This window comes from Scylla paramamosain, chromosome 25, assembly GCF_035594125.1.
Source record: "Scylla paramamosain isolate STU-SP2022 chromosome 25, ASM3559412v1, whole genome shotgun sequence".
Taxonomy (NCBI): domain Eukaryota; kingdom Metazoa; phylum Arthropoda; class Malacostraca; order Decapoda; family Portunidae; genus Scylla; species Scylla paramamosain.
This window is the reverse complement of record NC_087175.1, coordinates 18,015,297-18,040,032: the sequence shown is the minus strand read 5'-3', so window position 1 is coordinate 18,040,032 and position 24,736 is coordinate 18,015,297. Positions and strand designations below refer to the sequence as shown.

At 39.1% G+C, this 24,736-nt stretch overlaps 1 protein-coding gene across 4 annotated transcripts; it reads left to right on the top strand.

Moving 5' to 3' along the window:
• The first annotated feature begins 825 nt into the window (after positions 1 to 825).
• Positions 826 to 24,434, top strand: LOC135113246 (protein regulator of cytokinesis 1-like). 4 transcript variants are annotated; one of them, XM_064028440.1, is made up of 14 exons: positions 826 to 955; positions 3,346 to 3,526; positions 4,843 to 4,941; positions 6,169 to 6,312; positions 7,418 to 7,531; positions 8,372 to 8,527; positions 9,613 to 9,777; positions 10,330 to 10,477; positions 11,190 to 11,413; positions 12,437 to 12,595; positions 13,447 to 13,620; positions 14,770 to 14,877; positions 19,434 to 19,557; positions 22,014 to 22,152. In XM_064028440.1, the coding sequence occupies exons 1-13, from the start codon at positions 942 to 944 to the stop codon at positions 19,512 to 19,514; spliced, it is 1,767 nt and encodes a 588-aa protein (XP_063884510.1). In that variant the 5' UTR covers positions 826 to 941; the 3' UTR covers positions 19,515 to 19,557; positions 22,014 to 22,152. The 4 variants fall into 4 exon arrangements, with proteins under 4 accessions (XP_063884510.1, XP_063884509.1, XP_063884507.1 ...); XM_064028439.1 differs by having other exon boundaries at positions 14,767 to 14,877; XM_064028437.1 differs by lacking the exon at positions 19,434 to 19,557 and having other exon boundaries at positions 22,014 to 24,434.
• Positions 24,435 to 24,736: the final 302 nt, after the last annotated feature.

The window sequence follows — 24,736 nt, the reverse complement described above, 5'->3', positions numbered from 1 at the left end:
CATAAATGATTAGGCGGGTTCTCAAAGGTGTTTCTTTTGGTAATAATGTAGAAATCTTGTCAATCTGTTACTATAACCATAAAAGCAGCCTTAAAAGCCCGTGTAACTTCAACTATAATCTTTTGAATATAGAGAAGGTGCGGGCAGAAGGATTTCAGAATATAATCCGGGCTGTTAACCTCTGCTGGGGTCTACTCCTCCCTATTATGACGTAATTTTACGCATTATAAGTAAACATACGAAGATCAGAACACTTTTACACGAAATTTGACTCAGTTATGAATGATTATAGATTCGAAGCACATTTATATGTATGGAAAGACTGAAACAGTAAAATATTAATTCGGCTACTGAACGATTATATTAGATAAGTGATTAACTGGCTATCTTATCACACATTAATACCACTTTATTTAAAAATTAAGTATACACAATACGATAAAAGCAATATTGTACATTATTAACTTACACTATGCTAAATATTTAAAGAGAAAAGAATGCTTTTGTTATCCCGTACATAAGAATAAATTATTTTGAACCACTGAAATATCACTTAAATTAATCATTACTGAGAGATATGATTGAACAAGTAACCAGAGAAAATAATATGAATTAATTTTAATGCAATAAAAACAACCTGGTCTTAAGAAATATACTAAAAATAATGGATGTTAGAAATCCAACACTGGTAACAGTATCTTCAAACACCCTCTTATCACTCTTGTAACTCTTTACAGATGCATCTAAATATACTAGAAAACTACAAAATATCATTAAATTTAATTCAAATAGGTCATAAATAATAAGAAACTTGTAAATAGGGAGATATTAGCACTTAAAAATACAGAGCTGTCAGCCATTAACAACCGGTCCGCCACAACACAACATTCAAAACTCAAAGTTGTTGTTTCTCGCTGCGTCCTGTTCCAACTTTATCTAATATGGCTGATAGTGGGTGAGCACCATCTTATCTCAATATTTATCATGGTTATTAGTTACTCAGGGAAGTTTGTAGAGTAATAAGAGAGAATTTAGAGATGACTCGACCGTGATATGGAGTACCCTTGTGTCTTGCCCTTGCCCACCTTGCGTTGTCCTGCGTGTTCTTGCTTGTCGTGTTTCTACCCTATCTGTGCATGTCGCTTCTCTGCCTGTTCATACCCAGTCCCTTGCCTTCATCTTTATCTTGTGCCCTGACCTGCCTATCTCTGCCCTCCTATGTGCCCCTATCTTTCCATATCCTGCTTGTTCGTACTGTGACCCCTGTGTGTTCCTACCTGACCCTGCGTGTCCCTGTCACAGCCTTTCCCTACCCTGCCTGTTGTTACTCTGCCCCTGTGTGTCCCTGTTTGCCTCCTGTTTCTCCGCTTCCTTCCTCTGCCTTATCTTTATCTCTTGTCCCTTTTATGCCCTCTAATCACTACCTCTGTACACATGCCTCGTATTTGTTTGTAAGAGGTCAGGGAGGTTGAGTGCGTTTAGTCTGGTTCAATAGTTTCTAATAGTTTCTAAGTTCATGCAGCCTTCCTTCATGAATATTTCACGTTTTTTCTTTGTTTTAAGACTGAAAATATATGAAAAAAATTATGATTGAGTATTTTAAGCATTGAAATTAGTTACTTGGTTCTGAATTACTGTTATATTGGTGTTTAATGTATAATAAATAAAATGCTACATCTCAAACCCATGAGGAATATGTTGTGTCTGAGTTATATGCTAATGTATATACATAAATGTGTAAGGTTTTAATCACTTAACTGGTGATGATTCATGTAATTTTATGTTTCATCAACCCTACACAAGTTTACCCATCAAAATTTAAGTCACATGCACTGAAAACCTTTATGAGACGTTCCATGACGCCTTTTGCTGTAAGTGTTCTCCTTGAAAACCCTCATCTCAATGCACAAGGCAGTAACATCAAGCTGAGAAGAAGCTGTGGCAGTTCAAGGGTTAATCTTAGTTCAGATAAATTTCTATATGCTGTGGGATTTCTTTCCTAAAGTTATTTTATTTTATTTTATTTTATTTTATTTTATTTTATTATTTTGTTTTCTTACACTGAGCACTCTTATACACAGTGGCCATGTCATGCATTCCTGTATGTATTCCAGTATTTCCAGGGACTCTTTGAAAAGCTTAATGCACCCAGGTTGAGTATTGCTGGTCTAGTCAGTGTGGTGAGGGTGTGCTGACCTGACCACCACCCTCATGTAGCCATATCGTATCAAGACTTGCATTGCTGACTTCATAATCAATATTTTCTTTGATAAACATTTCCTATTTGACCATATTAAAAAGATTTACTCATTTTTGCTACTTTGTGTCATGTTTTCTTAACTTGGTGCTGCATCGTCTTGTTTTATATGCTTAGTTCAGTTAGCAACGTTATTCTGGAATGATGTAACTAATTTTATAATCATTACTTCCTTGGTATTGAGAGAAATATCAAAAGGTTTCCATCATCTTTGTTGTATTAACAATACATTTATGAAGTTACACACTTTAGAACTCAGGACTTATTAATGTTATGGTTTATAGAGTAAGGAAATATTGAGGCAAATGTCCAATAAAACTTATCCCCTCAACAGGTTTTCATCACCATCCCTTTTCTCCTTTCTTGCCTCCCTACTCTGTTATCATTCCATTTATGAAGTTGATAATGTTTTAAATTGTTATTGACCCTTTCACTGCAGTACAAAGCAATTAACAACACCAGAAGTAATGCATGAAATCTTTATATGCAGCTACAAGAAAGCAGGGGATGAAAAATAATATAAGCTACAATTTTTTACCCAGCTTAAAGATTGGAGGTGGCTTTAAAACAAATAAAGATGTCTCAGAATGATAAGTAATTGAGGAAAGATGTAAAAATAGCTGTCAAAGGGTTAATGTCATAATATAAAGGATATAAGCTACTACAACTCATGCCATTAACAGGTTTCTATGCCAATCATCACCCTTCTTTGCTGCCTTCCCTGCTCTGTTATCAATCTATTTATCAAGTTACATAGGTTTTAGTTCACGATTTATCAATGCTACACTGTAAAAGGTAAAAATTCAATATAACCCATGCCATCAGCAGTTTTCCATCTCCACTTTTTCCTCCTTCACTGTTTTGATATCACTCCATTCATGAAGTTAGGCTTTTATTCAGTCCTTATTAATGAAGGGTAAAGATGTAATATAATTTATGCTATCAACAGGTTTCCATCTCCATCACCCCTTCTTCCTCCTTCCCTGTTCTGACATCTTTCCATTTATGAAGTCAGCTAGGTTTTTATCCAGCCCTTATTAAAGCAGCAACATAAAGGTAACAAATCTAATACAACACACTATCAACAGGTTTCCCTCCCCGTCATCACCCCCATCCCCTGCCTTGCCTGCCTCCCCCGTCAGGCTGCACACAAGCACACAGCAGCAGGTGCAGGACACCCTGACACAACTGGAGAACCTGTGGGATGACCTGGGGCTGAGCGAGGACCAGAGGAGCGACAGAAAACGCATCTTTTATGGTCACATTGCAGTGAGTCCTTATGTTAGTTTGTGTGGTGAGTACATGAGACAGTAAGGGAAGCTGCAAGAAGCCTTCAGACCTACACATGGCAGTGGCTGTATGAAAGATGCCTACCTATTGCCACCTATGAGTAGAGCCACATTGCAGTGAATTGTGTGTGAATTAAGCAAAGGTACTCATATTTAGCCCTTTCACTTTGATATGGTACAATTGAAAGCACTAGAAGCACTGTAGAAAGTGTCATAAGAAAGAAAAGGAGGTAAGAATAATAGATTTTGATGCCTTGATAAGCTGTGGGGTACTTATGAGAGATATTAGAATGTGCATATGTGTAGTTGTGATGAGAAGCCAAGTAACTTTCTGCACTGATAATTCCTCTAACCTGCTAAGAATCTGCCATTTGTTAGGTGTTGCAAGGAGACTGTCATGAGGTCGGGGAGCTTGAGATTGAGGGAAAATGGTAAAATATGGTGGGGCAGAGTGTGATATTCATCTTTTGTACATGAATGTGCTGATATTCTCTCCTCTTCTGATGGATGCAGCAAGTTGTGGCTGTGAGGAGTGGGTATGTATGTTTCTTTTACTTACCTAAGTGATGACAAAGATGCTAAGGAGATGTATAACTCATAAGAATACCTCTTCTCTTAGTATCAGCCTCTGGTTTGTCATACCTATTGTTGGGTGTGTTGATGCAGGGACTGTTCCATTTATTGATGACTAGCATAAAAGAATTTGCTCACCCTTGTTGTCTGGTATCTTGTCTTCAAAAGTTTCAGTGTCCTTTTATTTGTATGAAGAGGTCCCTTGTGGATAGGTTGAAAAATGGTAGATAGGAGGGAATATAACTTAGTCTGTTTTACTCAGGGAGGATGTCAGAATGTGTATGTGGTTATAAGCTAGACAGAATCAAAATCTTCATCCCTCATCCTCTCAATATGATGAAGATAAAGAGTGTATGAGATTGAAATTAAAAGTTCTAATAGGAAGGGAAGGCCACTTGAAAGGAGGAAGGGTGAGATAGAGGAACATGTGTGAGAGGCTGGTAAAGGCTGAATACTTGAACAGACATCTGAGCCACAAATTCCACTTTCAATGATGTACTATTGGGAGCATTCTGACCTGAAAACCAGTGAACTATTTTGCCAGCATCGAAAAGTGTCAATCGCCAGGTAAAAAATAAAACTGACACTTACAGTTTTGCATTTTCATCACTCAAGCTTAAAGTTTTCTCATTAGTACCACCTTTCACAATCTGCTTGAGAACTTGACATGTGAGTAAAAATCTGAGCCCTGAATTCCACCTTTAATGACACACCACCTTTCAGAGTCTACTTGAGAAGATCTTGGTGGATGAGCGTGCCTTGAAGTCTCGCATTGTCAACCAGATTGAACACAACACCATTGAGATCGTGAAGCTGTGTCAGGTGTGTGAGGCATTGTGCTTTATCTGTATGTGTGTGTGTGTGTGTGTGTGGGTTTATTTATCTACTTATATTTCTATCTATACCAAGCCAGTAATCCCACTTAAACTAGATACTCAAGCTGTGTGAAGTGGGTGAAGTAATAGGTAGATCCAGATTTCTGTGGTTATGTGTTTGTGTGTATATTTAAGCTAGTTATACCTACATCCATGAGACTGTCCCTTTCCACCAGGGGTTGATGGGGCTCAAAACATGATTGATGTGTGTATGAGTGTGTGGTGCTTTGTCTGGGCCAACCTGTGTGGGATTACCAACTTAGTGTATAGATAGATAAATAGATTGGTGGATATTTACACATGTGATCCTCGCGTTCTACTTACATTTGTCTAGTTTTCCCTTTAGTTGATGTACAGGTTGTTCCTAAAGTCAGGATACATCGGAGTAAAAGAAGGAAATGATGAAAATATAGACTACTTAGGGAAAACATAATATCTGTTTTTTATTCCAATTTCCCCAGTATCACCTTTATCACCATCACCATCACCTCATACCTCGCATCACTGCTTCAATGCCAGTCTTTTACCATTATCAGTTTCCATCACCTCTCACCATCACTTTCACCAGCCATGTCATTCATCACTCCCATCACTATTAGTCATCTTATCACCACACTCCCAGTAGTGAATGAATTAAGGAATATATTTGTGGTGGTGAAGAAAATAATTAATGAGAATTCCTGTGTATATTTCTTGTGTGTGTGTGTGTGTGTGTGTTTGCATTTTTGTGGTAAATTGTACCAAACTTTCATATTATTTTAGGTGAGTAAGAGCTAGATATGTATGTATGTATGTATACAGGCATGTTTTCTTGTCTATTCAAGCTTGTAATTGTCTGTCTTCATTCATTTTTTTTTTTTTAGGAGACAAGAGATAGATGTGCATACATGTAAAGACCATATTCTGAAACACTTCTGTTTGTACCTCCACTACTTCCAAAAGGCTCTAGATGAAGTGACAGGTTTTTAAGGGTGTTTTTATGATTCTAGTTACAAATTAACAGGATTTTTTACTTTATTAATTGGAAAAATGCTAGAAAACCCAGCTAATTATCTCTGTGGCCTTTGAAAACAGTCATGGTGAGAGAGCAGAGTGTTTTAGAATACAGGTTTAAGTATGGAGGTATTTTGTTTATGAGCATCTCACAGTCTGTATCTTTGTATTCATCCTCCAGGAGTTACTTATAGAGCCAGAGGAGGCTGTGGATGGCCTCACACTGCTGGACCTGGATGCCGTGATGCAGGAACGCCTGGAGAAGCTGCAGCAGACCAAGGCAGAGCGACAGGAGACACTGAGAAACCTACAGGAGAAGGATGAGGTGTGTGTAGTTGGGTGGATGCGACAGGAGACACTGAGAAACTTACAGAAGGATGTGTGTGTGTGAGACTGTGGGTGTGTGTGGTTGGGTGGGTGCAACAGAAGACACTGAGAAACATGCAGGAGAAGGATGAGGTGTGTGTGTGGCTGGGTTATGTTGATGGTCAGTAATCAGGATAGAATGAAAAGCATTGGAGTCAAGCTTGGAAAAGTAGATTAAAGAAAGAGATAGGAAGGAAATGGTTCTTAAATAGTGTGGTTGGTAAATGGAATGAACTCAGTAATCAGGTTGTTAGTGTTGAGTCATTAGGGAGCTTTCAAAGATTAGACAAATTTATAGATGGTGATGATAGTGGATATGTTCCATGCAGGTATTGCCATGTGTAGGCCTAGAACCATGCAGCTTCCCTGTCTTATGTTCCTCTGTATTAGGATATGGGAGTGAAGTGTGTTGCTGTAGTGTAGTGTTGGGGAAGGTTGAGGTGTTTGGGACAGATGTAGAATGGATTTGTGATGGTGAAGTGTTGAGGTATATGTGTGTGTGTGTGTGTGTGTGTGTGCATGCTCTAGTTGATTACTATGCATCTGCATATTGAGTAGCTGTTGTTCTAGCATTACATGACTAAATATCTGTAATTCTGTGGCAGTTTTAGGGTACAGAAATTGTTTATTTATGTCAGTTATGCTTTCCACACACTGAGTTAATTAGAACTGTCTGTTTGTGTGTCTGTATGTGATGCTCATTCCTAACAGTTCCTCAAAGAGTTCTAAGATGTACTGTATAAATAATAACAAAAGGACAACACTCGCATAATTCAGTACAGAAATAGAAATAGGTAAATACACTATTAGGTTAAAAAGGACATTATTAGCTTGACTGAATAGTACAGAAATACCAGAAATACCAACTCTAGCCACTGCTTTTCCCTAGAATGAAATGGATGGGGTGTTAATGGGATTTAACTCTCCTGCGTTCTCCCTTAGAATGAAACAGACTGGATGTGAATCAGATTTTTTCTCTGTATTATTGTCACTGTTATTGCTTCTTCCTTAGAAAAAAATGTATAAGTTATGATTTAGACTTTATTATATGCTGTGTTCTGCAGGGTCTGTGTGAGCTGCTGTGTGAGGAGCCCTTCTATATCCCCTGTGACCTGACGCCCTCCCTGGAGCAGCTCAAGGCCGTGGAGGAACACATCAGGGCCATGGAGGAGCTCAAGGTAATGCTTGCTGGGATGGATGGAAGTTGCTGGTCTCTTTCTCCTTTCCATTACATTTGCTTAGTGATTTAAAAATCATGAATATTCTTATCATTACTTTTATTTATTTATTCATTTTTTTTATGTGAGGGTCACTGGCCAAGGGTATCATCATTTATATATAAAAAAAGGCCCACTGAGTCCCCAATGAAGAGTGAGAAGAACTAATCAAATGTAGAGAAGTGTCTGGAGTCACTGTCAAAAGCCTGTTGACTAGGTGGTAACTTACTGCACTGATTGGTTGTGGCACCTTTCTTGAGCACTTAGCTTTCTCCAGCACAGAACTTCTTACTGTGCAGTCTGTGAGTGAAAAGGAAGTGAGGGTTTTGTTAGATTCTGACTTTTTTTAACTTTGGGCTTTCAGAATATGTGTGTTACTTCATAGGAGAGACTGAGTTAACTACAATGACTCAATTTCAGCTTGGGTGTCATTTGTTTCACTTCCACTGGGGGTGCCACAATTATAGGTTGGGATGTAGTTCATGTTTCTTAAGGCTGTCACTGTAAGGGGCTTGAAGAGAAGTCCAGGAGACAGTCAAATACTATATTGTCTGTATGCCAGCTACAAGGAACACAGTAATCTTAGCTCTCCCTTTCTTGTGTGTGTCCTGTCTTAGTTTGTGTGCAACTGGTGCCTTGTGGGTATGTGAGTGTGGTTGCCAGATGTTGCTAGTATGTGTGTCTAGGATATATGTGTTGTGTTAGGTGTTTTCTGTGTCTCCTTTCTAACTAAGTAATATTCCTATGACAATTAACACAACAGAAGCAGAATGTACCACTGACGCCAGCCTCTCCTACCAGGATGAGCGGGAGGCCACCTACAGGAGGCTGAAGGCGGGCTTGCTGAGCTTCCTGGAGCAGCTGGAGCAGTCCCCAGAGGACCCTTTCACTCGGGAGGTGGTCTGCTCTGACGACGAGGACATTTCCCTCGACCAGGCCACCATTCAGCGACTCAGGGTGGGTGACAAATTATTTTATTATTATTATTTTTTATTTTTTATTTTTTATTCATTTATTTATTTATTTTTTTTATAAGTTAGTAAGATGACGTGTGAGAGGTGTGAAATTGTGAGGTAAGGCACATGAGGGAAGGATAGATAATGCAAAGGAGGCATTAAAATGAGGACGATTGACACTGATGCGTAGCAGAATGATAGTGTGTGACAGAAGCAAATGCATAGTGGTTATGAGTGTGTGAGAAATTATTTCCTGTGATCTCCAAGAAAGGCACCACACATTGATGATCTCATACAAGTGTTGGGCAGTCAGGTGTGATAGGGGAGAGTACTTGTGGCTGATCCTGTACAGTGAGGGCAGGAGTACTTTTGTTTCTCCACTGGATACAAGTGGGGTGAGAGAGTGGAAGTGTGGGTGTGGAAGTTGTGTGCCTTGTCTTGGCAACCGATTTTTTGGGTGAGACAGCCTTTCCATGTGTATGTAAGTGCAGTATGTTTGTGTTTTGTTCAGTTTAAAGAAATGACTTTTGTTCATGTGAAATTCTGTTAAGCATTGTAGTTAATAAACAATCAATCTATCTATCTTTATGTTTTAAGTAAGACGCATTCACTGTTATGCCTTGTCTGTTCGTAGGAAAAAAAGGTCAGTTATTTCTGTAACAGTCATTGCTTTTCCCCAGAATGAAATGGACAGGCTATGAACTAGATTTTCTTCTCTGTATTGTTGCCATTGTCCTTGGCTCATCTCTACAGTGAAATGGACAAGGTATTAATCACTACTATCATTTATTATTACTGCACATTTGGAGGGTTCGCGAAACTACCCTTTCCTGTTGGGAGCAAACTAAGGGTGATGATGTGTGTGTGTGCGCGTGTGTGCATGTGTGCGTGTGTGCTTGCATGCATGTGTGTGTGTGTGTGTGTGTGTGTGTGTGTGTGTGTGTGTGTGTGTGTGTGTGTGTGTGTGTGTGTGTGTGTGTGTGTGTGTGTGCAGTGCTTTGTCCAGGTCAACTTGTGTGGGATTGCTGGCCTGGCGTATAGATTGATAAATCATTACCATCACTGCTAATGGCCATTCTTCTTCAGTCTGTGCACTCAGATCTGGAATTCCAAGTAAAAGAGAACACGGCCAAGTCGCTGGACCTGAGGGAGCGGATAACAAGCCTGTGGGTGCTGCTGGAGGTGTCTGAGGGGGACCGGCAAGCCTTCCTGGCCACTGCCCCAGGACACACCCCCTCCAGCCTGACCAAGGTGAGCAGTGCCTCCCTCGCCTCAACACTCACTCTTATTATGTGTTGGTGTAGGGAGAGTGACAGACTAGGGAATGTAAGAGAGGTTGAAACAGACCATCCTCATGTCTTTACACACTCAGGATATGTGTGCCTTTGTAGGGAGAGTGCCCTTACCTCATCACACACTCAGAATGTATGCGCTATTGTAGGGAGGATAGCAGTCTTAAGGGAATGTAAGAGATGTTGAAAGACATTGAAATTGAGACTTCCCTTAGCTCACCACACTCTGATATATGGTATTGTAGGGAGAGTATCAGTCCTGTGGGAATATAAGAGAAATTGAAAATGTTTAAACTGACAAGCTTGTTGGTGTTTTCTTTTTGAGTTCTTAGATTTAAATTTTTTATTGTTCTTTTTATGTTCTTTTGTGTATGTTTTTTTGTTTTGTTTTTATGTTCTATGTGCCTTGACAACTGCACTATTATGTATTTGAAAAATGCATAATGAAACGACCAGAATAGCAGTAAGTAATAATACGTAATACTATTTTGTTATGTCATGACCGTCACAGCTGGAGGAAGAGCTGGAGCGGCTGAAGGTGCTGCGTCTGCACAACCTGGCGGTGTTTGTGGAGAAGATGCACAAGGAACTGACAGTGTGGTGGGACAAGTGTTACGTGGGCCAGGAGGAGCAGGACAGGATCAAAGCCATGACCTCAGGTGAGTCTGCCTGCCCCTCCTGCCACTCACTCCCCCAGCTTGATGGATTCAGAGACAGTATGATTGCAGATGTGGTCAGGTGATGGATGGACTGTGTAAATAGAGCTCTGAATGAAAGGAATGACTGTGCAGCAAGCAAGAGTGATAGTGTTGTGATAAATGTAAAGAGGAAGTGAAAATGATGCAGTCTTGTTGGCCCCAGGGAGAGTGTGTGGGCGTATGGACCCAGTTACAAACAGTGCAGGATACTCAGTAGGAAATAGTCCGCATTCTTGTGGCCACAGGATGAAGCAGGTGTGGAATAGGGAACAGTAACATTATGAAGGGGTAAATCATTGTATGCTCTAGGGTCTTGCAGTGTAGTATGGTGGGCCACAAGACTGTCCTTTTCCATAAGAGGCTAAGAGTGTGAATGATTGTGTGTGTGTGTGTGTGTGTGTGTGTGTGTGTGTGTGTGTCTGTCAGTCTAGTATATAGATAATTAGATAGATGAGGTTTCTATTTTTTCTCTTGTTATTTTGTACCAGCCAATATTTTCATAGAAGAGGCTGACTGAGGAGCTCACCCACAGATGACGTGAGAGAGGACGTGGCATTGCTTTCTTGTGGATGTCTCATTTCAGTTACCTTGTGTTTATATAGATATCAGTTTGGTATATACTTAGACAGCACTTTATGGGCAATAGAGCACCTCTGATTAATGACTCCTACAGATGATGTGGGAGAGGACGTGCTGGCGCTGCTGGAGGGGGAGGTGGAGCGCTGGAAAAACTACTACACTGAGAATGAAGAGCTGCTTTCCACTGTGGGGCACTTCCTCTCCCTCTTCCACCACATGCTGGAGCTTAAGAACCGCGATAAAGACCCCTCGCGCCTCTTCAACACCCGCGGCGGTGCCCTGCTGCAGGAGGAGAAGGCCAAGAAGAAAGTCAGGAATGTGAGTGACTTGTATGCTTGATGTCACCTGGGGAGTTGTCTTGGGGAAGGTCAGGAATGTGAGTGGCCTTTATGCTTCATGTTCTGTGCTTGGGTTGTTGTTGTCTGGGATGCTCTTGTCCCTGTGATGGTTTCTGTCTGAGTTTCGTTATCTGGAAGGAGTGAAGAAGCATAGCAAATTTTTTGTTGCAAAGATCTGAATTGAGCATAGAAGGAGGTGGAGAGATGAAGAGTTGGGACTGGAGTGCAGAGGCTCAAGCATTCAGGAAGACATACATGATAGTAAAGTCTCATTTAATACAATGATCTGATTTTACACAAAAATGTTATCCATTATAAGTTCCTTGCCAATTTTATGTTCATATGGAAACAGGCTTAGGAGAACCTTGGTCAATGGTATTAAAAAAAAAGAAAAGACAAAACTACACCTCTAAATAAAAAAAAAAATTACATAAATGTCTTATAGTAAATATGGACTCATACCTTATTAGTTTACTACATATTTTTGTGTTCATGCCATATTTACCAAGTACATTTGTGTTCATGCCTTCTTTCCTTGTGTGCATAGGAGTGTTCCAGTGTGTTCAGATACCCATGCATCCATAAATAGTGTGTACATTAACACAACACGTTAACATGTTCCCGAAGAGCTGCCCTTTGTCCAAAAGCATGTGGGTGTGGGTTGTGCTAGTGTGTGTTCAGAGGCGTGTCCAGATATCTGTGCATATAGGGTGTGCTAGTGTGTGTTTGGATATCTCTTCATGCATAAATAGTTTGTGAAGGTATCTGTGCATATGGGCTATGCTAGTGTGTGTTTATATCTCTGCATGCATAAATACTTTGTTAAGGTATCTGTATAAGGGGTGTGCTAGTGTGTGTTCATATATCCATGCATGCATCATTAGCATGTACATTAACATAACACATCACATTGACTGCCATGTGTAGGCCTGATGGCTTCTTGCACCTTCCATTATTTACTTACATTCTCAAGTTCTTATGTTCCTATCCACACTTTCCCCAGGAGCTGCCTCGCGTGCAGAAGCGGCTGGAGACCCTGGCCGTGGCGTGGGAAGAGTGCAACAACAGTCCCTTCCTGGTGCACGGGCAGGAGCTGATGGCCTACCTCGACCACCTGTGGGGGACGCATGAGAGGCAGTGGGAGGTGGAGAAGGCCAAGAGGGTGAGTGGGGGTGGGTGGAGGAAGCCAGAGTGGGGAGTAAGGGCCAGTCAGGGATGGAAAAGGTCAAGGTGTGGAGTGGGGAGGGTGGAGAAAACCAGGGGAGTGAGTAGAGAGGGTGGAGGAAACTAGGGTGGGGAGTGGGATAGGTGGAGAGGGCCAAGTGGGTGAGTGGGATAGAGGATAAGCTGAGAAGGATGAGTGGGGGATCAGGCAGGGGTGGAGGAAGCCACAGGAGTGAATGGGAAGGGTAAAGGAATCCAGGGTGGGGGTGTGGAGGTGAGGCAAGCAACTGAAGGACATGTGACTTTGCTTGTACACTTGTGGTTAGAAGTCAAGGAGCCTGCACTCACTTCAGCTTTGCATTGTGTTCTCTTTAAATGTTAAGTCCTCTGAGCTGAGAATATGCTGACAAACTCTGATAATATTTGATGGACTCTTAGCAGATTGGACGACTTGAGGTTAAGAAAGGATGCTTTGTACAGTAGAAGTGAGCATGGTTTGTTATTCGACTATTGACCATAATTGTACTCACTCCACAAACTCTTCAGTTATTTGTATGTGTTCCCTGCTCTCATATACTCCATTACTCAGCTGGTTACTCCTTCATTGTCACATTTCAAGTCTTTGATCATTGTTACATTTCAAGTCTCCCTCCTCACTGTTACATTTCAAGTCTCCTACCTCACTGTCACATTTCAAGTCTTTAATCACTGTCACATTTCAAGTCTCTCTCCTCACTCGCATTTCAAGTCTTTCCTTCCTCTCTGTTACATTTCGAGTCTCCTTCTTCACTGTTACATTTCAAGTCTCCCTCCTCACTGTCATGTTTCAAGTCTCTCCTCCCTCATCAGGTGCATGCCAAGGAGGGGCCAGGGAAGCCAGCCAGGGCGGTGTCTCAGGCCAGGACACCGGTGGCCTCCAGGAAGAGGGGCATGGAGGGGGAGGAGCCAGCCAGCAGCAAGCGAGCCAAGCCACTGCTGCTGCCACCCAGGAATGTGTCCCCCACCAAGCGCTCCCCTAGCAAGGTACCACTACTACGATTTAATGCTCATATGTCATCACTGTCGTATTCTTATCCACTGTACATGTATAGGTGTGTTATGGAGCCAACCTGTGTCCCCCACCAAGTCACTCCCCTTGCAAGGTACTACTGCTATTTATCTATCTATGGCTTGTATTTAGAAATGCTTTGCTCTTTCATCATGACTGATTCAAAGGCCATAGAGATGATTAACTGGGTTCTCAATAGTGTTTCTCTTGTTTGATAATGTGGAAATTTTACTAATCTGTTACTAGAACCATAAAAACACCCTTTAAAAAAATCATGTGTATCTTCAACTAGAGGATTTTGAATGCAGTGGAGGTGTGAGGAAGTAGTGTTTCAGAATATGGCAATCTGATAAAGCAGCTATAGTCAGCATTAATACTGATGTTTATATGTTATCACTCATTCATTTTACCACCATTGATAGATGTATTTTATTAAGACAACCAGCATCCAGTGACCCAGCCATCTACTAGTTTTTATGAAAATCACTACCACCCTACACTTGTTATTGCCTTACACATGCCATCACCATCACCACCATGCACACATCAACACCATCAACACACATTGCACCATCACCTATGTTACATCTGTACACACACACACACACACACACACACACACACACACACAAACACACACACACACACACACACACACACACACACACACACACACACACACACACACACACACACACACACACACACACACACACACACACACACACACGGGAAAGATGTTCTGCTTATTACCACAATCATCAACAAACAGAGAGACAGACCTCAAAAACAAAAGGAAAAAAATATAAGTTCTATACTCTTTACCACAAACATCAACAAACAGACTCAGTGATAGAGAAAGACAAAAACAAAGAAATGAACTAAGTGTCTCGTATTCTTTACCAACATTACAACCAATATTCACTCACCATTCCTTCAACAAATAGAAATAACAGGATGACTGAGAAATTGACTCAAAATCTCCTCAGATTTATCACCATCACTACCACCACCACCACCTCAACAAACAGGGGGATAGACAAACAGAAAGACAGATAAAGTATTAAGAATTTCCTCCTATTCTTCACCCCCACTACCAGTACTTCCCCACAACTTTCCAGCAGACCCCCAGAGGCAGACCGCTGGCAGAGCTGAACCGTGCCCCTCTTACATATGTCCCTGCCATGGAACACGATGCTTCCCTGCAGTCCATCACCTATGACAAGTTCAAGGTGAGTGTAGTAACAGTGAGCGTTCTGGGGCTCAGTGTTTTGTAAGTCTTAAGATTGACACCTTATATTCTCATTGTGTTTCTGTCCATGTTTTTGTTTCATCTTTTCACTGAAGGTAGTTACAGTGTGGGGTTCTGGGAAGCTATGTTTATGAGTCTTCATTTTGGATGTATTATGTTCCCATGTTCAGAAATGCTTTGCTCTCTCAATGCAACAGAGGCCACAGAGATGATTAGCTGAATTCTCAGAGTGTTTCTCCTTTTGATAATGTTAATCTTGTCACTAGAACCATAAAAACACCCTTAAAAAAATGTGTAGCTTCAACTAGAGGCTTTTGAATGTTGTGTAAGTGTGGGCAGAAGTGTTTCAGAATGTGGTCCATATTCTCATTGTGTTTCTCCATGATTTTTTGTTTAATCTCAATGTTATTTCTTGCTTCTCTCTCTTTTATCTTAGCCTTCTGTGACAAGTGTAACCTCACTGCTAGACAGTTTTCCTGTATTTTTTTAAGTTTTCACATATTAATATTTGCATAACAGTCTCTTAAACAGTTTTGTAGCCTAGAAAAGTTAATTAACCTCAATATATATATATATATATATATATATATATATATATATATATATATATATATATATATATATATATATATATATATATATATATATATATTACATTGCTCTGAGTATTAACAAATGATCATAACACTGAAAAGGCTACGGCTCTCAATTCTCATTATATTTCTCTTAATTTTGCTTCTAATATTTTATATTGTAACCCTTCTCTTCTCTTCTTAATCCAACTTCATCTGTGACGAGTTTAAGATTTTTTTTTTTTCACTCATTTCTCTCTAATCTTCTCTTTACCTTTCTTTTTTATTATCTCTCTTTTCTACCTCATCTAAATTAAGTGCCTCTTTTTCTCAACATGTTTCCTCTTGTCTTTTTTTTTATTTTTATTATTATTATTATTATTATTATTATTATTATTATTATTATTATTATTATTATTATTATTATTATGTAGGAGGGATACTGGCCAAGGGCAACAGAAATCCAATAAAAAATGCCCACTGAAATACCAGTCCCATAAAAGGGTCAAAGCGGTAGTCAAAAATTGATGGATAAGTGTCTTGAAACCTCCCTCTTGAAGGAATTCAAGTCATAGGAAGGTGGAAATACAGAAGCAGGCAGGGAGTTCCAGAGTTTACCAGAGAAAGGAATGAATGATTGAGAATACTGGTTAACTCTTGCATTAGAGAGGTGGACAGAATAGGGGTAAGAGAAAGAAGAAAGTCTTGTGCAGCGAGGCCACGGGAGGAGGGGAGGCATGCAGTTAGCAAGATCAGAAGAGCAGTTAGCATGAAAATAGCGGTAGAAGACAGAGATGCAACATTGCAGCGGTGAGAGAGAGGCTGAAGACAGTCAATTAGAGGAGAGGAGTTGATGAGATGAAAAGCTGTTAATTCCACGCTGTCTAGAAGAGCAGTATAAGTGGAACCCCCCAAACATGTGAAGCATACTCCATACATGGATGGATAAGGCCCTTGTACAGAGTTAGCAGCTGGGGAGGGTGAGAAAAACTGGCAGAGACGTCTCAGAACGCCTAATTTCATAGAAGCTGTTTTAGCTAGAGATGAGATGTGAAGTTTCCAGTTCAGATTATAAGTAAAGGGCAGACCAAGGATGTTCAGTGTAGAAGAGGGGGACAGTTGAGAGTCATTGAAGAAGAGGGGATAGTTGTCTGGAAGGTTGTGTCAAGTTGATAGATGGAATTTAGTTTTTGAGGCATTGAACAATACCAAGTTTGCTCTACCCCAATCAGAAATTTTAGAAAGATCACAAGTCAAGCATTCTGTGGCTTCCCTGCATGAAATGTTTACCTCCTGAAGGGTCTGCCAGTCTTTCTGTAATCTTTTTTTAATTGTACTGCTTCCTTTCTCCTCCCCTTGATCTAAACTTATATTCCTATCAGTGTATTTTACTGTTATCATCTGTTCCTGTTTTGTCTCCATGTCTCTGTCTGGTCCCTTTCGTCTTATGTATCAAAACTTATTCCACTTACTCCATTGGTTTCTTGTTTGTCATTAACTCCATTGAATTTCACCTACATTTTCCTCTTTCATATGATTTTACATGTACAGATTTCTCTCCAGCATTGTAAATTTTGACTATTCACAGAAAAAAACTGGACCAAGGATGATATATTTGTCTGTTATTGGTTTGTTTAATTAATTACATCTGTATATATGTGCCTCTAATTACATAATGTAGATTTATTTGCTTTTATATTATTTATGAAACTATTGTGTCTTCACTGTTTTGAATGTGTATTATGTGTGTGATTCATTGTTACTGTCATATAATTGTATTGTTTAACAGTGAATCTATTTAATTCCTTTATTAATGCTTATTTATTAAGAAATATTAGGGACTGGTTTATCTTAATTGAATTGCATGCATAGATATCAGGTTCACAGCTTAAGGCATTTACCAGCACTTATTTGTCACTTGTATTCCTAGGAAGCATCCACTATATATCATAACATGCCATCATTGTTTAAGCCTTCATTTATGATAATTTTTTTTTTTTTTTTCAACTGCTAATTATGATAACTCTTTTTTACTATCTTTTTTTTTCTCTATTTTTCCTACCTTTCTTCCTCTCTTTTTTATATAACTATCTATTTATTTCATTTATTTATTTATTTATTTAATCAATTAATTAATTAATTTATTTTATTTATATTTTCTTTTTTGGTGTTTTGTACATGGGATGAAGTATTGGCACACACACACACACACACACACACACACACACACACACACACACACACATGCACAGGGGTGGTAGCACAGAGTGAGTATGGTGGCTTGTCATGGTGCTTCAAGTGGCATCACACAAGGCATTCCCTGAGTATTGTGCACTGACCCAGAGCAGCAGTATCACAGTGTACTGAATGTTTGGCAAAAAAGCAGTCTCAGAGAATGAACTGGATCTAGTGCATTCTGGTTGTTGTTAGAGCTTGTGTTGTGGAGCACTTGGTGTAAATGAGTTTACTTGTCTAACTAGGTTTTCTTGGCCTGTGCGGAAGTCCCATTATAAAACATTTCATTAGTCTCTCCAGTTATGGAAGGCCATTTATTAAAGTTAACCATTTTTTTTGGTCTGTATGGAACTCTTAATATGAAGCAGATTACTAGGTTCCCCAGTTTTCTCTGTTGAGCTCTTAATGTAAAGGAGTTTATTTGTTTCCTCTGATATTTCATTTAATATATATATATATATATATATATATATATATATATATATATATATATATATATATATATATATATATATATATATATATATATATATATATATATATATATATATATATATATATATATATATATAGATAGATAGATAGATAGATAGATAGATAGATAGATAAGAGGGGCACTGGCCAAGGGCAACAAAATTATAATATTAAAAAAAGCCCACTGAAGTGTTGGTCCTACAACAGAGTCAAAAACAGTTATCAAAAATTAAACGATAATTGTCTAGAAACTTCCCTCTTGAAAGAGTTCAAGTCATAGGAAGGAGGAAATACAGAAATAGGCAGGGAGTTCTAGAGTTTGCCAGAGAAAGGGACGAATGATTGAGAATACTGGTTAACTCTTGTATTACAGAGGTGGATAGAATAGGAAAAGAAGAGAGAGTGCAGTGAGGAGGGAGGCATGGAGTTAGCATGAAAATAGCAGTAGAAGATAGCAAGAGATGCAACTTTGTGGCAATGAGAGAGAGGATGAAGACAGTCTGTTAGTGTCTAGAGCTTTTAATATAAAGTGATTCATTAGTTTCTCTGGTTCTTCCTTAGGGCTACAGAAACGTTTCATTTGGTTAGGTTTATAAAAACATTTCATTAGTCGTTTCACTTCTCAGTCTTTATGTAATTCTTAATGTAAAGCAATTCATTAGTTTCCTCAGATCTTGGTTTTCATGAAGCTGTTGACATAAAAACATTTCATTAGTCTTCCCAGTTCCCAGTCTCTTAATATAAGCCAATTCAGTAGTCCATATACACTCAGACCTTGATTTTATGGCTCTCAACTTAATGGATCTTAGGTTTAATGGACATCAAATATTACCAGACAAGCGTGATGTACAATTCAAAAGTCTGCTGCATTAAAGCTGTGGTTGTTCTGACAGGGAATCACTTTAAGTCCACCACACAGCTCCCTTCAGTGTGCCTGAACCAGTGGAGGAAGTGCCTGTGTGATGCTACTTCAAGCTCTGCTTTGGTTTTGGTGTACATATTTGGCCTTGGTTTCCATGAGTGTCTGGGTTGTAAATATATAAAGGGATGATGCTTCTGTTGTGAGTGTTTACCAGATCACCTTTCTGTATGTGTGTGTGTGTATGTGTGTAGTAATAGTGTGTGACAGAGATTAGACTTACAAGGATTAAGTGAAGGAAACAAAAAAGACTCCTGTTTTGTCTATTCCATTTGACTGTGAGTGTGTGCTTGTGTGTGTGCTTGTGCTCCCCCTTCAGTGTGTGTCCCCTTGCAGGATCCCCTCCAAAGCAACGAAGGCCTGAACAGCACCACGCTGGACCAGGCCCCTAAAGGGATCATGAAAACCTTGTTCTAGGCCCCTTGTTGCCCCACCCACCTACTTGTCTGCAGCCTGGGAGGTGTGTGCTCTGTGACTCTCTGGCTCTTTGGCTCTGTGTGTCACTGCTGCCTTGCTGGTCCTGTCCTCCACCCTCTGCTTGTATATACTGATTGCACATAAGTCTTGCAGAAAGCATGGCATAAGTAATATAGCTGCAGTACAAGTAAGCAATGTATTTTTATGTATGTGAAGCAAGAGTCACTGGGAAGAATATCAGTGCATGTGTTATCTGTCTGTCTCTGATGCTTTGCTCCCACATGGCATTAGAAATATAGCAGCAGTTCACATAAGCACTGTTTTATTCTCACATGCAGCAAGAGTCACTGGGAGAAACATCAATGCATGTGTTATTTATCTGTCTTTTGGATGCTTTGCTCCCTGTCCAGCATTCCTTAAGAGGGTGGCCAAGGCAGAAGACCTGCCACCACTCCCTACCCAAACATTTTTTTGCTCATTGCATGGAATTGTATATTTTTAAAATTTTATCATTAAGCATAGCACTGTAGCTTCTTTTTGCATTAGACACGTCATTAAATAGTTTATTGAGTAACTACATGTAATTTTATCACTTAACAAAGCACCGAATACCACAGCAAATGTAAAGTGTACATGCTTCCCTCACCTCTAGGCTAAGAGCAATACAAGACACTGCAGATGACACAAACACACTCATGACTGTTGTTGTCCGTGTATGCTGCAGCCTAAGTGTTTAACTTGTTTCAGTCTTGCAAGTCTCAGTTTTTTTCATGTTTTCAGTATCATATTTGCAGATATTTATGTATGTATTTTTGTGTTTTTGTGTATGTGTGAACTGGCTGAGTGGTTCAGCTGCTGTTGCTTTTTCTTTGATTTCTCTTAGTGTTTGTAGTGTTGTGCCTTGTCTGCTTTGACTGGGCCATCCCATGTGGGATTGCTGGCCTGTCATGTAGATAGATAGAATGATGGTATTTGTAGTACATTATTTACTTCATATGCATATAAAAAAACAAATGCCTTGCTGATTGCAATATTAGTGGCCTTGGGTTGTTGTTCTGAAATGAGAAGCTGAAACAAGTAAGTACAAGATACTGTTTGTCACTTAAGTTCTCATTTGTTTATTATTTACCATTCTCAAATTAAAGATAACTTCAAGAATTACCTGAAGGCACAAGTAGTGAACGGTTCATTGAGAAATCTTGTGTGATATTCATTAACTGATATGAAGATTTGCACCTGTGGAAATGAGACAAAGCAAAGTTAAGTTTTATTTTCAGTTTTAGTATTTCTGTAAAGTAAAGTCAGCTGACAAATGTGTGGCTGAGGCAGGTAGTGTTGGCCATTGTTGTGTGCTCTTTACATTCAGTGCTTTTTTATTGTTTTATTTATTTATTTATTTATTTATTTATTTATTTATTTATTTATTTATTTTTATGTAAGGGCTTCTGGCCAAGGGCAACAAAATTTACATTAAAAAGAGTCCATTGAGGTGCTAACATTGCCTGGAGATATTGGTTAGAAATACATGTTACAACTCTCTGGTGTCAAGACAATGAGGACAACCTTTGCTGTGACATGTTAGGTGAAGTGTTATGGGAGAGGTGATGAAGTGTGACCGCCAGACTGATGGTGTGTGCATAATAAACACCATGGAGGCTACTGAAGGGTGGAGAAAAATTATGGATTGAGTAAAAAAAGGATGACCCATATGTAAGAAGTTAAAGTATCTAGCTATCTTCTAGTGATTTCATAATGATGATTTAGATTTAAAAAAGGTAGCAAGAAATGGGTTCCTAAATAGAGTAACAGATGATTGGAATAGACTCAGTAATGAGATTCTTAGTTTCAAGTCAGCAGAAAGAATTAAAAGATGAGGTAAATTTATGGGCAGGAATTTACAAGGATATTGGTATGTATGTTTTATATAGGGCTACCACATGTTGGCTTATTAGCTTCTTACAGCTTCCCTTGTATTTGTATGCCTTAAAGAGCCAGCATTCTACTTTAAATCCTGTCCCCTCAGGATAGAACAAGAAATAATCAGTTCAAGTTTGATAAAGGTAGATTTAAAAAAGAGACGGGAAGAAATTGATTCTTTAAGTGGTAGATGAGCAGAATAGACTCAGTGATCAGGTTGTTAGTGCTGAGTCAGTAGGGAGCTTAAAAAGATTATATGAATTTATACACAGGAATTTACATGGATATCTGTATGTATGTTTTACATAGGACTACTACATGTAGGCTTATTGGCTTGGAAGATTAAAAAGATTTGATAAATTTATGGACAGGGATGATAGGTATATATATATATATATATATATATATATATATATATATATATATATATATATATATATATATATATATATATATATATATATATATATATGGTTTATAAAGGACTGTCACATGTAGGTTTATTGGCTTCCTGCAGTTTAACTTGCATTCTTACTCTTACAATCCATTACTCACTGCAAGACCTCCCCTTCCCACCCCCAGGCTGACATCACAGAGGCGCGGCGAGGTGCTGTGGTCCACTCATCCATCCTAGAAGAGGCCATAACAAAGCCACAGTTCTCCCAGCACCCACAGAACCAGGGCCGCCGATTCAGGGACGCCCTCCACCTTGCATCCCCCAAAAAGGGCAGCAAACGTCGGCCCATCCTGCACTCTCCATCCCCCATGAGGAGCCCCGCCCTGCGCCGCACCACCTCACAACCCTGCCTTGGACCCAACAGTCCCCGCTTGTATTCCAACAGGGACCGGCCGCTCAGGTTTCTCATCTAGGCGAGTTACAGTCTTGCTCTGGCTTTAGGTATCCTGGTTCCTCTTTGAGCATGTAATTGCTACTTGATCGATTTTGTTTTGTATCTTATCTGTCTGTCTGTATTATGCTAAGATTCTTATAGGGAGCTACTCAAGACAAGACATTATTTTTATCTAGGTAAGTTCTAATCTTGTTCTGGCATTAGGTTTCCTTGTACTTCTTGAGTGTGTAATTGCTACTTGATTGATTTTGTGTCCTATATTTTGCCTGTCTGTCTGTCTTTTATGCTGAAATCTCTCTTAATAGGAAGGTGCCTGAGACATTTCTCATAGGGGAGTTCCAACCTTGCTCTGGCTTTAGGTTTCCTGGTTCCTCTTTGGTGTGTAATTGCTACTTGATTTATCTTAGTTTTTCTTACATCATGCCTTTCTGAGAAACTTACATTGTGCCTTTCTGTCTGTACTGTGCTAAGGTCTCTCACAGTAAGGTGCCAAGACAAGACATTTCATTTAGGGGAATTAGAATTTTGCTCTTGGTTTTAGGTTTCATGGCTCCTCTTTGGTGTTCATCTGCTGGTTGATGTATTTTGTCTTCTGTACATCTTACCTATCTGTCTGTGTACCATGCTGTCTTATTAAGAAGGTCATTAAGGCAAGACGTCCCACCTTTCTGTTTTATATTTATTTGTTTTGTTGTGGTTTTATAAGAGATTTATTGTTGCAATTGGTTGTGTGCTGTGTTCAGATTCACAGTCATGTGCTAAGGTTTGTCACTATATGAAGCTGCAGGATGATTCCAGAGCCTTCATGCACACACACAGAGATACATGTTTTATTGACTACAACACATAAGTAGACTGAATGGGAAAGTGTTGATATGGGATCTGATCTGATACATAATCATAACACATTGCATGAGTGAATATGTTGAGTATTTTTTGTGATCATCCAGTTTCCACATCACATTTTCATTATTTCAATAACTCCATTAATGAGTTCTATTTGTCTCAAAAGCACATAGAATGATCGCACATTTAATTCCTTCACTCTTTATGTTTTGAAATTATGAGAGGACAAAAATCAAATCAGTATTAGACAGGTAGAGCTACATTCCTGTCACAAAATGCACAGTAATATACATACATGCCTCATTCCTTGTCTCTTTTATGATATATGTAAAATTTTAGAGGATTTCAAAAAGGGAACAAATATTGGAGATTAAACTATATTCCTGTCATAAAATGCACAGCAATACGGAGCCATACATACTTCATTCCTTCTCTTTTTTTATATAAGATTAGCCTGAGTTTTGAGGCAATGCATAAAGGGGAAGGCTATCAGACAGATGAAGTTTCATTTAAGTTACGAAGTACAGAATCATTTAGCACTATTTTACCACATAAGTTAAATTTTCTGTCCTTGTGATTTTTTTAGTTTTGAAGGAATACAGGATGGGAATCAATAAAAGACAGACATATCTAAAAAAACCTAGGGTCACATTCTTAGCACTAAATGACAGCACAGTTAACTTCTTTATTCTTCTGATGATTTTTGAGTTTTGAAGGAATACAAGATGCAAATTAACAAAAGTTTAAAACTACATTCATGTCACAAAATGCATAATGAGTAATATTTAGGCACACAGTTTATTTTTGCCCTTTGTGATGACTGACTATCTCTTTCTACCAGGGGCTGACAGGGCTAAGAGTATGAATGATGTGTGTACGAGTGTGTGGTGCTTGGTCTGGGCCTTCCTGTGTGGTAGTGCTGGCCTGGTACAAAGATAGATAGATAGATAAATAGATATGATTGTCTACAGTAGATTAATAGTTTAGAAGGAAGGTAGCAAAATGATTAGTGTATGGTGCCTAAAATTTCACAACAGGAAAGTGGTGGAAGGTTCTCCAAATAATCTGGTAATCCAAATTTTCTGATGGATGGAAAAAATAGGATGTATAGTATAGGAGTGTTTTATTGCATTACACATAACAGATGGATGGAAAAAATAGGATGTATAGTATAGGAGTGTTTTATTGCATTACACATAACAAGTACACACACACACACACACACACACACACACACACACACACACACACACACACACACACACACACACACACACACACACACACACACACACACACACACACATCTTATGATGTTTTAACTTGACAAGTTTACAACTTTAAGATGATGAAAATAATGTGTAAAGTGAAATATGTGATTTATGAAACTTAATTTATTTTACATTCTCACAAACTTATTGTAGATTCCCCATAAACAGAAAACTGAGGTCACAAAATTGGTGATCCACTGAGCTGACCTAAACTTAACTTTTCATTACTCATCCCAGGTCATAGCCATGTGATTGATAACTTTTGACATTCTCACAAACTTCACTCATATCCCCCTAAACAAAAAGCTGGGATGGACAAAATTAGTGATCTGTTGTA

Excerpts from the sequence above, each read along its gene's own strand:
- LOC135113246 (XM_064028436.1), top strand. Across the intron at positions 8,528-9,612 it reads CCACCATTCAGCGACTCAGG|TCTGTGCACTCAGATCTGGA; the intron begins GTGGGTGACAAA and ends ATTCTTCTTCAG. Across the intron at positions 9,778-10,329 it reads CCCCCTCCAGCCTGACCAAG|CTGGAGGAAGAGCTGGAGCG; the intron begins GTGAGCAGTGCC and ends TGACCGTCACAG.